Source organism: Eucyclogobius newberryi, unplaced genomic scaffold (genome assembly GCF_026437365.1).
Source record: "Eucyclogobius newberryi isolate DKJ021-1_F unplaced genomic scaffold, fEucNew1.0.hap1 SCAF_14, whole genome shotgun sequence".
In the NCBI taxonomy this organism is placed as follows: Eukaryota; Metazoa; Chordata; class Actinopteri; order Gobiiformes; family Gobiidae; genus Eucyclogobius; species Eucyclogobius newberryi.
In genome coordinates this window covers 4,249,539-4,269,538 of record NW_027315768.1, presented here as the reverse complement: position 1 = coordinate 4,269,538, position 20,000 = coordinate 4,249,539, and the positions used below count along the sequence as shown (strand labels likewise).

The window sequence follows — 20,000 nt, the reverse complement described above, 5'->3', positions numbered from 1 at the left end:
TACTACTGCATACAGGTACTACTACTGCATACAGGCACTGCTACTTCACACTACTGCATACAGGTACTGCTACTTCACACTACTGCATACAGGTACTACTACTTCACCCTACTGCATACAGGTACTGCTACTTCACACTACTGCATACAGGTACTGCTACTGCATACATGTACTGCTACTGCATACAGGTACTGCTACTTCACACTACTGCATACAGGTACTGCTACTGCATACAGGTACTGCTACTTCACACTACTGCATACAGGTACTGCTACTGCATACAGGTACTGCTACTTCACACTACTGCATACAGGTACTGCTACTGCATACAGGTACTGCTACTTCACACTACTGCATACAGGTACTGCTATTGCATACAGGTACTGCTACTTCACACTACTGCATACAGGTACTGCTACTGCATACAGGTACTGCTACTTCATACTACTGCATACAGGTACTACTACTGCATACAGGTACTGCTACTTCACACTACTGCATACAGGTACTACTACTTCACCCTACTGCATACAGGTACTGCTACTTCACACTACTGCATACAGGTACTGCTACTGCATACAGGTACTACTACTGCATACAGGTACTACTACTTCACACTACTGCATACAGGTACTGCTACTGCATACAGGTACTGCTTCTTCACCCTACTGCATACAGGTACTGCTGCAGCATACAGGTACTACTACTGCATACAGGTACTGCTACTTCACACTACTGCATACAGGTACTGCTACTTCACACTACTGCATACAGGTACTACTACAGCATACAGGTACTACTACTGCATACAGGTACTACTACTGCATACAGGTACTGCTACTGCATACAGGTACTACTACTGCATACAGGTACTACTACTGCATACAGGTACTGCTACTTCACCCTACTGCATACAGGTACTGCTACTTCACACTACTGCATACAGGTACTGCTACTGCATACAGGTACTACTACTGCATACAGGTACTACTACTGCATACAGGTACTACTACTTCACCCTACTGCATACAGGTACTGCTACTTCACGCTACTGCATACAGGTACTGCTACTTCACACTACTGCATACAGGTACTACTTCACCCTACTGCATACAGGTACTGCTACTTCACACTACTGCATACAGGTACTGCTACTGCATACAGGTACTGCTACTTCACACTACTGCATACAGGTACTGCTACTGCATACAGGTACTGCTACTGCATACAGGTACTGCTACTTCACACTACTGCATACAGGTACTGCTACTGCATACAGGTACTGCTACTTCACACTACTGCATACAGGTACTGCTACTGCATACAGGTACTGCTACTGCATACAGGTACTGCTACTTCACACTACTGCATACAGGTACTGCTACTGCATACATGTACTGCTACTGCATACAGGTACTGCTACTTCACACTACTGCATACAGGTACTGCTACTGCATACAGGTACTGCTACTTCACACTACTGCATACAGGTACTGCTACTGCATACAGGTACTGCTACTTCACACTACTGCATACAGGTACTGCTACTGCATACAGGTACTGCTACTTCACACTACTGCATACAGGTACTGCTACTTCACACTACTGCATACAGGTACTGCTACAGCATACAGGTACTACTACTGCATACAGGTACTACTACTGCATACAGGTACTGCTACTTCACCCTCCTGCATACAGGTACTGCTACTGCATACAGGTACTACTACTTCACCCTACTGCATACAGGTACTGCTACTTCACCCTACTGCATACAGGTACTGCTACAGCATACAGGTACTGCTACTTCACCCTACTGCATACAGGTACTGCTACTTCACACTACTGCATACAGGTACTACTACTGCATACAGGTACTGCTACTTCACCCTACTGCATACAGGTACTGCTACAGCATACAGGTACTGCTACTTCACCCTACTGCATACAGGTACTGCTACTTCACACTACTGCATACAGGTACTGCTACTGCATACAGGTACTACTACTGCATACAGGTACTACTACTGCATACAGGTACTACTACTTCACCCTACTGCATACAGGTACTGCTACTTCACACTACTGCATACAGGTACTGCTACTGCATACAGGTACTACTACTGCATACAGGTACTACTACTTCACACTACTGCATACAGGTACTGCTACTTCACACTACTGCATACAGGTACTACTACTTCACCCTACTGCATACAGGTACTGCTACTTCACACTACTGCATACAGGTACTACTACTTCACCCTACTGCATACAGGTACTGCTACTTCACACTACTGCATACAGGTACTACTACTGCATACAGGTACTAATACTGCATACAGGTACTACTTCTTCACCCTACTGCATACAGGTACTGCTACTTCACACTACTGCATACAGGTACTGCTACTTTACCCTACTGCATACAGGTACTGCTACTTCACACTACTGCACACAGGTACTGCTACTTCACACTACTGCATACAGGTACTGCTACAGCATACAGGTACTACTACTGCATACAGGTACTACTACTGCATACAGGTACTGCTACTTCACCCTACTGCATACAGGTACTGCTACTGCATACAGGTACTACTACTTCACCCTACTGCATACAGGTACTGCTACTTCATACTACTGCATACAGGTACTACTACTGCATACAGGTACTGCTACTTCACACTACTGCATACAGGTACTACTACTTCACCCTACTGCATACAGGTACTGCTACTTCACACTACTGCATACAGGTACTGCTACTGCATACAGGTACTACTACTGCATACAGGTACTACTACTTCACACTACTGCATACAGGTACTGCTACTGCATACAGGTACTGCTTCTTCACCCTACTGCATACAGGTACTGCTGCAGCATACAGGTACTACTACTGCATACAGGTACTGCTTCTTCACCCTACTGCATACAGGTACTGCTGCAGCATACAGGTACTACTACTGCATACAGGTACTGCTACTGCATACAGGTACTGCTTCTTCACCCTACTGCATACAGGTACTGCTGCAGCATACAGGTACTACTACTGCATACAGGTACTGCTACTTCACACTACTGCATACAGGTACTACTACAGCATACAGGTACTACTACTGCATACAGGTACTACTACTGCATACAGGTACTGCTACTGCATACAGGTACTACTACTGCATACAGGTACTACTACTGCATACAGGTACTGCTACTTCACCCTACTGCATACAGGTACTGCTACTTCACACTACTGCATACAGGTACTGCTACTGCATACAGGTACTACTACAGCATACAGGTACTACTACTGCATACAGGTACTACTACTGCATACAGGTACTACTACTGCATACAGGTACTGCTACTTCACCCTACTGCATACAGGTACTGCTACTTCACACTACTGCATACAGGTACTGCTACTGCATACAGGTACTACTACTGCATACAGGTACTACTACTGCATACAGGTACTACTACTTCACCCTACTGCATACAGGTACTGCTACTTCACGCTACTGCATACAGGTACTGCTACTTCACACTACTGCATACAGGTACTACTTCACCCTACTGCATACAGGTACTGCTACTTCACACTACTGCATACAGGTACTGCTACTGCATACAGGTACTGCTACTTCACACTACTGCATACAGGTACTGCTACTGCATACAGGTACTGCTACTGCATACAGGTACTGCTACTTCACACTACTGCATACAGGTACTGCTACTGCATACAGGTACTGCTACTTCACACTACTGCATACAGGTACTGCTACTGCATACAGGTACTGCTACTGCATACAGGTACTGCTACTTCACACTACTGCATACAGGTACTGCTACTGCATACATGTACTGCTACTGCATACAGGTACTGCTACTTCACACTACTGCATACAGGTACTGCTACTGCATACAGGTACTGCTACTTCACACTACTGCATACAGGTACTGCTACTGCATACAGGTACTGCTACTTCACACTACTGCATACAGGTACTGCTACTGCATACAGGTACTGCTACTTCACACTACTGCATACAGGTACTGCTACTTCACACTACTGCATACAGGTACTGCTACAGCATACAGGTACTACTACTGCATACAGGTACTACTACTGCATACAGGTACTGCTACTTCACCCTCCTGCATACAGGTACTGCTACTGCATACAGGTACTACTACTTCACCCTACTGCATACAGGTACTGCTACTTCACCCTACTGCATACAGGTACTGCTACAGCATACAGGTACTGCTACTTCACCCTACTGCATACAGGTACTGCTACTTCACACTACTGCATACAGGTACTACTACTGCATACAGGTACTGCTACTTCACCCTACTGCATACAGGTACTGCTACAGCATACAGGTACTGCTACTTCACCCTACTGCATACAGGTACTGCTACTTCACACTACTGCATACAGGTACTGCTACTGCATACAGGTACTACTACTGCATACAGGTACTACTACTGCATACAGGTACTACTACTTCACCCTACTGCATACAGGTACTGCTACTTCACACTACTGCATACAGGTACTGCTACTGCATACAGGTACTACTACTGCATACAGGTACTACTACTTCACACTACTGCATACAGGTACTGCTACTTCACACTACTGCATACAGGTACTACTACTTCACCCTACTGCATACAGGTACTGCTACTTCACACTACTGCATACAGGTACTACTACTTCACCCTACTGCATACAGGTACTGCTACTTCACACTACTGCATACAGGTACTACTACTGCATACAGGTACTAATACTGCATACAGGTACTACTTCTTCACCCTACTGCATACAGGTACTGCTACTTCACACTACTGCATACAGGTACTGCTACTTTACCCTACTGCATACAGGTACTGCTACTTCACACTACTGCACACAGGTACTGCTACTTCACACTACTGCATACAGGTACTGCTACAGCATACAGGTACTACTACTGCATACAGGTACTACTACTGCATACAGGTACTGCTACTTCACCCTACTGCATACAGGTACTGCTACTGCATACAGGTACTACTACTTCACCCTACTGCATACAGGTACTGCTACTTCACACTACAGCATACAGGTACTGCTACTGCATACAGGTACTGCTACTTCACCCTACTGCATACAGGTACTGCTACAGCATACAGGTACTGCTACTCCACCTTACTGCATACAGGTACTGCTACTTCACACTACTGCATACAGGTACTACTACTGCATACAGGTACTGCTACTTCACACTACTGCATACAGGTACTGCTACAGCATAAAGGTACTACTAGTGCATACAGGTACTACTACTGCATACAGGTACTGCTACTGCATACAGGTACTACTACTGCATACAGGTACTACTACTGCATACAGGTACTACTACTGCATACAGGTACTGCTACTTCACCCTACTGCATACAGGTACTGCTACAGCATACAGGTACTGCTACTTCACCCTACTGCATACAGGTACTGCTACTTCACACTACTGCATACAGGTACTGCTACTGCATACAGGTACTACTACTGCATACAGGTACTACTACTTCATACAGGTACTACTACTTCACCCTACTGCATACAGGTACTGCTACTTCACACTACTGCATACAGGTACTGCTACTTCACACTACTGCATACAGGTACTACTACTTCACCCTACTGCATACAGGTACTGCTACTTCACACTACTGCATACAGGTACTACTACTGCATACAGGTACTACTACTTCACCCTACTGCATACAGGTACTGCTACTTCACACTACTGCATACAGGTACTGCTACTTCACACTACTGCATACAGGTACTGCTACAGCATACAGGTACTACTACTGCATACAGGTGCTACTACTGCATACAGGTACTGCTACTTCACCCTCCTGCATACAGGTACTGCTACTGCATACAGGTACTACTACTTCACCCTACTGCATACAGGTACTGCTACTTCACACTACAGCATACAGGTACTGCTACTGCATACAGGTACTGCTACTTCACACTACTGCATACAGGTACTACTACTGCATACAGGTACTGCTACTTCACACTACAGCATACAGGTACTGCTACTGCATACAGGTACTGCTACTTCACCCTACTGCATACAGGTACTGCTACAGCATACAGGTACTGCTACTCCACCTTACTGCATACAGGTACTGCTACTTCACACTACTGCATACAGGTACTACTACTGCATACAGGTACTGCTACTTCACACTACTGCATACAGGTACTGCTACAGCATAAAGGTACTACTAGTGCATACAGGTACTACTACTGCATACAGGTACTGCTACTGCATACAGTTACTACTACTGCATACAGGTACTACTACTGCATACAGGTACTACTACTGCATACAGGTACTGCTACTTCACCCTACTGCATACAGGTACTGCTACAGCATACAGGTACTGCTACTTCACCCTACTGCATACAGGTACTGCTACTTCACACTACTGCATACAGGTACTGCTACTGCATACAGGTACTACTACTGCATACAGGTACTACTACTTCATACAGGTACTACTACTTCACCCTACTGCATACAGGTACTGCTACTTCACACTACTGCATACAGGTACTGCTACTTCACACTACTGCATACAGGTACTACTACTTCACCCTACTGCATACAGGTACTGCTACTTCACACTACTGCATACAGGTACTACTCCTGCATACAGGTACTACTAATTCACCCTACTGCATACAGGTACTGCTACTTCACACTACTGCATACAGGTACTGCTACTTCACACTACTGCATACAGGTACTGCTACAGCATACAGGTACTACTACTGCATACAGGTACTACTACTGCATACAGGTACTGCTACTTCACCCTCCTGCATACAGGTACTGCTACTGCATACAGGTACTACTACTTCACCCTACTGCATACAGGTACTGCTACTTCACACTACAGCATACAGGTACTGCTACTGCATACAGGTACTGCTACTTCACCCTACTGCATACAGGTACTGCTACAGCATACAGGTACTGCTACTTCACCCTACTGCATACAGGTACTGCTACTTCACACTACTGCATACAGGTACTACTACTGCATACAGGTACTACTACTTCACCCTACTGCATACAGGTACTGCTACTTCACACTACAGCATACAGGTACTGCTACTGCATACAGGTACTGCTACTTCACCCTACTGCATACAGGTACTGCTACAGCATACAGGTACTGCTACTTCACCTTACTGCATACAGGTACTGCTACTTCACACTACTGCATACAGGTACTACTACTTCACCCTACTGCATACAGGTACTGCTACTTCACACTACTGCATACAGGTACTACTACTTCACCCTACTGCATACAGGTACTGCTACTTCACACTACTGCACACAGGTACTGCTACTTCACACTACTGCATACAGGTACTGCTACAGCATACAGGTACTACTACTGCATACAGGTACTACTACTGCATACAGGTACTGCTACTTCACCCTACTGCATACAGGTACTGCTACTGCATACAGGTACTACTACTTCACCCTACTGCATACAGGTACTGCTACAGCATACAGGTACTGCTACTTCACCCTACTGCATACAGGTACTGCTACTTCACACTACTGCATACAGGTACTGCTACTGCATACAGGTACTACTACTGCATACAGGTACTACTACTTCATACAGGTACTACTACTTCACCCTACTGCATACAGGTACTGCTACTTCACACTACTGCATACAGGTACTGCTACTTCACACTACTGCATACAGGTACTACTACTTCACCCTACTGCATACAGGTACTGCTACTTCACACTACTGCATACATGTACTACTACTGCATACAGGTACTACTACTTCACCCTACTGCATACAGGTACTGCTACTTCACACTACTGCATACAGGTACTGCTACTTCACACTACTGCATACAGGTACTGCTACAGCATACAGGTACTACTACTGCATACAGGTACTACTACTGCATACAGGTACTGCTACTTCACCCTCCTGCATACAGGTACTGCTACTGCATACAGGTACTACTACTTCACCCTACTGCATACAGGTACTGCTACTTCACACTACAGCATACAGGTACTGCTACTGCATACAGGTACTGCTACTTCACCCTACTGCATACAGGTACTGCTACAGCATACAGGTACTGCTACTTCACCCTACTGCATACAGGTACTGCTACTTCACACTACTGCATACAGGTACTACTACTGCATACAGGTACTACTACTTCACCCTACTGCATACAGGTACTGCTACTTCACACTACAGCATACAGGTACTGCTACTGCATACAGGTACTGCTACTTCACCCTACTGCATACAGGTACTGCTACAGCATACAGGTACTGCTACTTCACCTTACTGCATACAGGTACTGCTACTTCACACTACTGCATACAGGTACTACTACTGCATACAGGTACTGCTACTTCACACTACTGCATACAGGTACTGCTACAGCATAAAGGTACTACTAGTGCATACAGGTACTACTACTGCATACAGGTACTGCTACTGCATACAGGTACTAGTACTGCATACAGGTACTACTACTGCATACAGGTACTACTACTGCATACAGGTACTACTACTTCACACTACTGCATACAGGTACTGCTACTTCACACTACTGCATACAGGTACTACTACTTCACCCTACTGCATACAGGTACTGCTACTTCACACTACTGCATACAGGTACTACTACTTCACCCTACTGCATACAGGTACTGCTACTTCACACTACTGCATACAGGTACTACTACTGCATACAGGTACTAATACTGCATACAGGTACTACTACTTCACCCTACTGCATACAGGTACTGCTACTTCACACTACTGCATACAGGTACTGCTACTTTACCCTACTGCATACAGGTACTGCTACTTCACACTACTGCACACAGGTACTGCTACTTCACACTACTGCATACAGGTACTGCTACAGCATACAGGTACTACTACTGCATACAGGTACTACTACTGCATACAGGTACTGCTACTTCACCCTACTGCATACAGGTACTGCTACTGCATACAGGTACTACTACTTCACCCTACTGCATACAGGTACTGCTACTTCACACTACAGCATACAGGTACTGCTACTGCATACAGGTACTGCTACTTCACCCTACTGCATACAGGTACTGCTACAGCATACAGGTACTGCTACTCCACCTTACTGCATACAGGTACTGCTACTTCACACTACTGCATACAGGTACTACTACTGCATACAGGTACTGCTACTTCACACTACTGCATACAGGTACTGCTACAGCATAAAGGTACTACTAGTGCATACAGGTACTACTACTGCATACAGGTACTGCTACTGCATACAGGTACTACTACTGCATACAGGTACTGCTACTTCACCCTACTGCATACAGGTACTGCTACAGCATACAGGTACTGCTACTTCACCCTACTGCATACAGGTACTGCTACTTCACACTACTGCATACAGGTACTGCTACTGCATACAGGTACTACTACTGCATACAGGTACTACTACTTCATACAGGTACTACTACTTCACCCTACTGCATACAGGTACTGCTACTTCACACTACTGCATACAGGTACTGCTACTTCACACTACTGCATACAGGTACTACTACTTCACCCTACTGCATACAGGTACTGCTACTTCACACTACTGCATACAGGTACTACTACTGCATACAGGTACTACTACTTCACCCTACTGCATACAGGTACTGCTACTTCACACTACTGCATACAGGTACTGCTACTTCACACTACTGCATACAGGTACTGCTACAGCATACAGGTACTACTACTGCATACAGGTACTACTACTGCATACAGGTACTGCTACTTCACCCTCCTGCATACAGGTACTGCTACTGCATACAGGTACTACTACTTCACCCTACTGCATACAGGTACTGCTACTTCACACTACAGCATACAGGTACTGCTACTGCATACAGGTACTGCTACTGCATACAGGTACTACTACTGCATACAGGTACTGCTACTTCACCCTACTGCATACAGGTACTGCTACTGCATACAGGTACTACTACTTCACCCTACTGCATACAGGTACTGCTACTTCACACTACAGCATACAGGTACTGCTACTGCATACAGGTACTGCTACTTCACCCTACTGCATACAGGTACTGCTACAGCATACAGGTACTGCTACTCCACCTTACTGCATACAGGTACTGCTACTTCACACTACTGCATACAGGTACTACTACTGCATACAGGTACTGCTACTTCACACTACTGCATACAGGTACTGCTACAGCATAAAGGTACTACTAGTGCATACAGGTACTACTACTGCATACAGGTACTGCTACTGCATACAGTTACTACTACTGCATACAGGTACTACTACTGCATACAGGTACTACTACTGCATACAGGTACTGCTACTTCACCCTACTGCATACAGGTACTGCTACAGCATACAGGTACTGCTACTTCACCCTACTGCATACAGGTACTGCTACTTCACACTACTGCATACAGGTACTGCTACTGCATACAGGTACTACTACTGCATACAGGTACTACTACTTCATACAGGTACTACTACTTCACCCTACTGCATACAGGTACTGCTACTTCACACTACTGCATACAGGTACTGCTACTTCACACTACTGCATACAGGTACTACTACTTCACCCTACTGCATACAGGTACTGCTACTTCACACTACTGCATACAGGTACTACTACTGCATACAGGTACTACTACTTCACCCTACTGCATACAGGTACTGCTACTTCACACTACTGCATACAGGTACTGCTACTTCACACTACTGCATACAGGTACTGCTACAGCATACAGGTACTACTACTGCATACAGGTACTACTACTGCATACAGGTACTGCTACTTCACCCTCCTGCATACAGGTACTGCTACTGCATACAGGTACTACTACTTCACCCTACTGCATACAGGTACTGCTACTTCACACTACAGCATACAGGTACTGCTACTGCATACAGGTACTGCTACTTCACCCTACTGCATACAGGTACTGCTACAGCATACAGGTACTGCTACTTCACCCTACTGCATACAGGTACTGCTACTTCACACTACTGCATACAGGTACTACTACTGTATACAGGTACTACTACTTCACCCTACTGCATACAGGTACTGCTACTTCACACTACAGCATACAGGTACTGCTACTGCATACAGGTACTGCTACTTCACCCTACTGCATACAGGTACTGCTACAGCATACAGGTACTGCTACTTCACCTTACTGCATACAGGTACTGCTACTTCACACTACTGCATACAGGTACTACTACTTCACCCTACTGCATACAGGTACTGCTACTTCACACTACTGCATACAGGTACTACTACTTCACCCTACTGCATACAGGTACTGCTACTTCACACTACTGCACACAGGTACTGCTACTTCACACTACTGCATACAGGTACTGCTACAGCATACAGGTACTACTACTGCATACAGGTACTACTACTGCATACAGGTACTGCTACTTCACCCTACTGCATACAGGTACTGCTACTGCATACAGGTACTACTACTTCACCCTACTGCATACAGGTACTGCTACTTCACACTACAGCATACAGGTACTGCTACTGCATACAGGTACTGCTACTTCACCCTACTGCATACAGGTACTGCTACAGCATACAGGTACTGCTACTCCACCTTACTGCATACAGGTACTGCTACTTCACACTACTGCATACAGGTACTACTACTGCATACAGGTACTGCTACTTCACACTACTGCATACAGGTACTGCTACAGCATAAAGGTACTACTAGTGCATACAGGTACTACTACTGCATACAGGTACTGCTACTGCATACAGGTACTACTACTGCATACAGGTACTACTACTGCATACAGGTACTGCTACAGCATACAGGTACTGCTACTTCACCCTACTGCATACAGGTACTGCTACTTCACACTACTGCATACAGGTACTGCTACTGCATACAGGTACTACTACTGCATACAGGTACTACTACTTCATACAGGTACTACTACTTCACCCTACTGCATACAGGTACTGCTACTTCACACTACTGCATACAGGTACTGCTACTTCACACTACTGCATACAGGTACTACTACTTCACCCTACTGCATACAGGTACTGCTACTTCACACTACTGCATACAGGTACTACTACTGCATACAGGTACTACTACTTCACCCTACTGCATACAGGTACTGCTACTTCACACTACTGCATACAGGTACTGCTACTTCACACTACTGCATACAGGTACTGCTACAGCATACAGGTACTACTACTGCATACAGGTACTACTACTGCATACAGGTACTGCTACTTCACCCTCCTGCATACAGGTACTGCTACTGCATACAGGTACTACTACTTCACCCTACTGCATACAGGTACTGCTACTTCACACTACAGCATACAGGTACTGCTACTGCATACAGGTACTGCTACTTCACCCTACTGCATACAGGTACTGCTACAGCATACAGGTACTGCTACTTCACCCTACTGCATACAGGTACTGCTACTTCACACTACTGCATACAGGTACTACTACTGCATACAGGTACTACTACTTCACCCTACTGCATACAGGTACTGCTACTTCACACTACAGCATACAGGTACTGCTACTGCATACAGGTACTGCTACTTCACCCTACTGCATACAGGTACTGCTACAGCATACAGGTACTGCTACTTCACCTTACTGCATACAGGTACTGCTACTTCACACTACTGCATACAGGTACTACTACTGCATACAGGTACTGCTACTTCACACTACTGCATACAGGTACTGCTACAGCATAAAGGTACTACTAGTGCATACAGGTACTACTACTGCATACAGGTACTGCTACTGCATACAGGTACTAGTACTGCATACAGGTACTACTACTGCATACAGGTACTACTACTGCATACAGGTACTGCTACTTCACCCTACTGCATACAGGTACTGCTACTTCACACTACAGCATACAGGTACTGCTACTGCATACAGGTACTGCTACTTCACCCTACTGCATACAGGTACTGCTACAGCATACAGGTACTGCTACTTCACCCTACTGCATACAGGTACTGCTACTTCACACTACTGCATACAGGTACTACTACTGCATACAGGTACTACTACTTCACCCTACTGCATACAGGTACTGCTACTTCACACTACAGCATACAGGTACTGCTACTGCATACAGGTACTGCTACTTCACCCTACTGCATACAGGTACTGCTACAGCATACAGGTACTGCTACTTCACCTTACTGCATACAGGTACTGCTACTTCACACTACTGCATACAGGTACTACTACTGCATACAGGTACTGCTACTTCACACTACTGCATACAGGTACTGCTACAGCATAAAGGTACTACTAGTGCATACAGGTACTACTACTGCATACAGGTACTGCTACTGCATACAGGTACTACTACTGCATACAGGTACTACTACTGCATACAGGTACTACTACTGCATACAGGTACTGCTACTTCACCCTACTGCATACAGGTACTGCTACAGCATACAGGTACTGCTACTTCACCCTACTGCATACAGGTACTGCTACTTCACACTACTGCATACAGGTACTGCTACTGCATACAGGTACTACTACTGCATACAGGTACTACTACTTCATACAGGTACTACTACTTCACCCTACTGCATACAGGTACTGCTACTTCACACTACTGCATACAGGTACTGCTACTTCACACTACTGCATACAGGTACTACTACTTCACCCTACTGCATACAGGTACTGCTACTTCACACTACTGCATACAGGTACTACTACTGCATACAGGTACTACTACTTCACCCTACTGCATACAGGTACTGCTACTTCACACTACTGCATACAGGTACTGCTACTTCACACTACTGCATACAGGTACTGCTACAGCATACAGGTACTACTACTGCATACAGGTACTACTACTGCATACAGGTACTGCTACTTCACCCTCCTGCATACAGGTACTGCTACTGCATACAGGTACTACTACTTCACCCTACTGCATACAGGTACTGCTACTTCACACTACAGCATACAGGTACTGCTACTGCATACAGGTACTGCTACTTCACCCTACTGCATACAGGTACTGCTACAGCATACAGGTACTGCTACTTCACCCTACTGCATACAGGTACTGCTACTTCACACTACTGCATACAGGTACTACTACTGCATACAGGTACTGCTACTTCACCCTACTGCATACAGGTACTGCTACAGCATACAGGTACTGCTACTTCACCCTACTGCATACAGGTACTGCTACTTCACACTACTGCATACAGGTACTGCTACTGCATACAGGTACTACTACTGCATACAGGTACTACTACTGCATACAGGTACTGCTACTTCACCCTACTGCATACAGGTACTGCTACAGCATACAGGTACTGCTACTTCACCCTACTGCATACAGGTACTGCTACTTCACACTACTGCATACAGGTACTGCTACTGCATACAGGTACTACTACTGCATACAGGTACTACTACTGCATACAGGTACTACTACTTCACCCTACTGCATACAGGTACTGCTACTTCACACTACTGCATACAGGTACTGCTACTGCATACAGGTACTACTACTGCATACAGGTACTACTACTTCACACTACTGCATACAGGTACTGCTACTTCACACTACTGCATACAGGTACTACTACTTCACCCTACTGCATACAGGTACTGCTACTTCACACTACTGCATACAGGTACTACTACTTCACCCTACTGCATACAGGTACTGCTACTTCACACTACTGCATACAGGTACTACTACTGCATACAGGTACTACTACTGCATACAGGTACTACTACTTCACCCTACTGCATACAGGTACTGCTACTTCACACTACTGCATACAGGTACTGCTACTTTACCCTACTGCATACAGGTACTGCTACTTCACACTACTGCATACAGGTACTGCTACTTCACACTACTGCATACAGGTACTGCTACAGCATACAGGTACTACTACTGCATACAGGTACTACTACTGCATACAGGTACTGCTACTTCACCCTACTGCATACAGGTACTGCTACTGCATACAGGTACTACTACTTCACCCTACTGCATACAGGTACTGCTACTTCACACTACAGCATACAGGTACTGCTACTTCACACTACTGCATACAGGTACTGCTACTGCATACAGGTACTGCTACTGCATACAGGTACTACTACTGCATACAGGTTCTACTACTTCACCCTACTGCATACAGGTACTGCTACTTCACCCTACTGCATACAGGTACTGCTACTGCATACAGGTACTGCTACTTCACCCTACTGCATACAGGTACTACTACTTCACCCTACTGCATACAGGTACTGCTACTTCACCCTACTGCATACAGGTACTGCTACTTCACACTACTGCATACAGGTACTGCTACTGCATACAGGTACTACTACTGCATACAGGTACTGCTACTTCACACTACTGCATACAGGTACTGCTACTGCATACAGGTACTACTACTGCATACAGGTACTACTACTTCACCCTACTGCATACAGGTACTGCTACTGCATACAGGTACTACTACTGCATACAGGTACTACTACTTCACCCTACTGCATACAGGTACTGCTACTGCATACAGGTACTACTACTGCATACAGGTTCTACTACTTCACCCTACTGCATACAGGTACTGCTACTTCACCCTACTGCATACAGGTACTGCAACTGCATACAGGTACTGCTACTTCACCCTACTGCATACAGGTACTACTACTTCACCCTACTGCATACAGGTACTGCTACTTCACCCTACTGCATACAGGTACTACTACTGCATACAGGTACTACTACTGCATACAGGTACTACTACTGCATACAGGTACTATTACTGCATACAGGTACTGCTACTTCACCCTACTGCATACAGGTACTGCTACTTCACACTACTGCATACAGGTACTGCTACTGCATACAGGTACTACTACTGCATACAGGTACTATTACTGCATACAGGTACTACTACTTCACCCTACTGCATACAGGTACTGCTACTTCACACTACTGCATACAGGTACTGCTACTTCACACTACTGCATACAGGTACTACTACTTCACCCCACTGCATACAGGTACTGCTACTTCACACTACTGCATACAGGTACTGCTACTGCATACAGGTACTACTACTGCATACAGGTACTACTACTGCATACAGGTACTACTACTTCACCCTACTGCATACAGGTACTGCTACTGCATACAGGTACTACTACTGCATACAGGTACTACTACTTCACCCTACTGCATACAGGTACTGCTACTGCATACAGGTACTACTACTGCATACAGGTACTACTACTTCACCCTACTGCATACAGGTACTGCTACTTCACACTACTGCATACAGGTACTGCTACTGCATACAGGTACTACTACTGCATACAGGTACTACTACTTCACCCTACTGCATACAGGCACTGCTACTTCACACTACTGCATACAGGTACTACTACTTCACCCTACTGCATACAGGTACTGCTACTTCACACTACTGCATACAGGTACTACTACTTCACCCTACTGCATACAGGTACTGCTACTTCACACTACTGCATACAGGTACTGCTACTGCATACAGGTACTACTACTGCATACATGTACTACTACTTCACACTACTGCATACAGGTACTGCTACTGCATACAGGTACTGCTTCTTCACCCTACTGCATACAGGTACTGCTACAGCATACAGGTACTGCTACAGCATACAGGTACTACTACTGCATACAGGTACTACTACTGCATACAGGTACTGCTACTTCACACTACTGCATACAGGTACTGCTACTGCATACAGGTACTGCTACTGCATACAGGCACTGCTACTTCACACTACTGCATACAGGTACTACTACTTCACCCTACTGCATACAGGTACTGCTATTTCACACTACTGCATACAGGTACTGCTACTGCATACAGGTACTACTACTGCATACAGGTACTACTACTTCACCCTACTGCATACAGGTACTGCTATGCATACAGGTACTACTACTGCATACAGGTACTGCTACTGCATACAGGTACTGCTACTTCACCCTACTGCATACAGGTACTGCTACTGCATACAGGTACTGCTACTGCATACAGGTACTGCTACTTCACCCTACTGCATACAGGTACTGCTACTGCATACAGGTACTACTACTGCATACAGGTACTACTACTGCATACAGGTACTGCTACTTCACCCTACTGCATACAGGTACTACTACTTCACCCTACTGCATACAGGCACTGCTACTTCACACTACTGCATACAGGTACTACTACTTCACCCTACTGCATACAGGTACTGCTACTTCACACTACTGCATACAGGTACTACTACTTCACCCTACTGCATACAGGTACTGCTACTTCACACTACTGCATACAGGTACTGCTACTGCATACAGGTACTACTACTGCATACATGTACTACTACTTCACACTACTGCATACAGGTACTGCTACTGCATACAGGTACTGCTTCTTCACCCTACTGCATACAGGTACTGCTACAGCATACAGGTACTGCTACAGCATACAGGTACTACTACTGCATACAGGTACTACTACTGCATACAGGTACTGCTACTTCACACTACTGCATACAGGTACTGCTTCTGCATACAGGTACTGCTACTGCATACAGGCACTGCTACTTCACACTACTGCATACAGGTACTACTACTTCACCCTACTGCATACAGGTACTGCTATTTCACACTACTGCATACAGGTACTGCTACTGCATACAGGTACTACTACTGCATACAGGTACTACTACTTCACCCTACTGCATACAGGTACTGCTATGCATACAGGTACTACTACTGCATACAGGTACTGCTACTGCATACAGGTACTGCTACTTCACCCTACTGCATACAGGTACTGCTACTGCATACAGGTACTGCTACTGCATACAGGTACTGCTACTTCACCCTACTGCATACAGGTACTGCTACTGCATACAGGTACTACTACTGCATACAGGTACTACTACTGCATACAGGTACTGCTACTTCACCCTACTGCATACAGGTACTGCTACTTCACCCTACTCACCCCTACACACACACACACACACTCACACACACGCGCGTGTGTTTTTTGTTGAACCATAATTATGCTATAGAAACACAATATAAGCTTTCATTATTAGTCTAATATTGTTTATCATCTACAAATGTGCAATATAAAAAGAAGAGAGAAAATCTGCTGTTTAACTCGACCATTTAATACAACTGAGTATTTTGTAAATAAAATATACTGACCACATCTACACTAATGATGAAGGTTGAGCTTAAGCAGAACTTCCTCTCTCCTCCTTCCTCTGCGTCACACAGAGAGCACTTCAGTGCTTTCTGGAGCTTTCCGTTGCGCTTGGGCGTGATCGGCCCTCACTGCCTCTGCAATCAACGTACTGGGCACCCCGGCCCTCGAGGGCCATAGTTAAATGCTTTAAATGCAGTCCGAGTGGTAAATATAGATTCCTATTTGTTGGTCTACCAAATTGATTAATCCAGGTGTACTGAAAATGAAATCAAAAAGGCAAAAGACAATTTTGTTATTTTGTGGGTGTTTAAGGGTCGCAAACGATAAAAGGTTCAGTTCTAGAATTTGATGATATCATGGGTCTGGGCAAACCATTTTTGCATAAAGCTGTGAAAGGTGAGCCTCACTGGCCTCGTCTGATCCTGCTGTTTGAAGCTCCTCCTCTGGACGCATCGTCATGGGCAACAATAAACCTCTTTTATGGTATTAATACAGGTTAAGGTCTGGTTTAGTCTTGTTTTAGTCCTAGTTTTTTCCTGTTTTATTTTTGCTTTAGTTCTGGTTTAGTCTTTTAGTCTTGCTTTAGTCCCGTTTTTTTGTCCCTGGTTTTGTCATGTTTTAGTCTATTGCCTCTAGATGTATATTGTATTCTCAGAAGAATTATCCAGGTAAATTCACAGCTGTTTTTGAACCTGTCTAGAATCTGACTCTAAAACTCCCTGTTACAACAAAAATCTGCAGTTTCACTATATTCATTTATGTATTTAATATGATTAGCCTATAGAATGTGGTGATCCTCTGAAAGCCAGTATTTTAATAGTGTTAATACAGGCTAACTTAATCTGCATGAGCTAATGATGAAGGAAATGTGTCTCCCTTGTGTTTGACCTTTGACCTCCACAGACCCTGACCTCCTGCTCCCGGTGGGCGTGGCCCTGGGCTCCTGTCTGCTGCTCTTCCTCCTCTGTGTCTCTGTGTACCACGTCTTCAAAGTGGACCTGGTTCTATGGAGCCGAGGCACTTTTCCTGGATTCCACCGCAGAACTGGTAACTGTTTAAGGATTCACAGAACTAGATCATTTTAAACTCTTTGCAGTTGTCCAAACGTATTCTGAGCATCTTACTTATTCACCACGATGAGTTTATTATATACACGTGTTTTTCACTACTTTCAGAGAGAGCGAGCGCATTTGACAAATAACGTTTCTTTGGGGTCGAGTGGCATTTGCATGAACCACAAAAGCACCGACCTAAATGACTGCAGTGTTTGACGTTTACTAAGTGGGCTTCAAAGCAAGACGAATGGAACCAGGGGAACTCCAGTCCACAGAGAGCTGAGGCTTGTGGTGTGAAAGGACAAGAAAACACAGCACACCAGGGATAGGCATCATTTAAGATCTTTTCTAAACTTAAACTCGTAAACTAGGACGATTGAAGAACCTGATGAAAAGAGACTAATGGGTTTGTATCAGCCCAGAGCCTCTGGATTAGTGTTTTTTCAGGTCTAATGCTAGTGGCTGTAGAAGAAAATACAGGGGCTGGCTC

At 44.9% G+C, this 20,000-nt stretch overlaps 1 protein-coding gene across 2 annotated transcripts in view; it reads left to right on the top strand.

Annotated features, from left to right (window-relative positions):
- Positions 1-20,000, top strand: part of LOC140359324 (interleukin-1 receptor type 1-like) — an 87,952-nt gene that overhangs the window by 57,339 nt on the left and 10,613 nt on the right. For both annotated transcript variants that reach the window (XM_072444192.1, XM_072444191.1), the window contains exon 9: positions 19,359-19,502. In XM_072444192.1, coding sequence (XP_072300293.1) covers positions 19,359-19,502 — 144 coding nt within the window. The remainder of the gene's footprint in view (positions 1-19,358; positions 19,503-20,000) is intronic.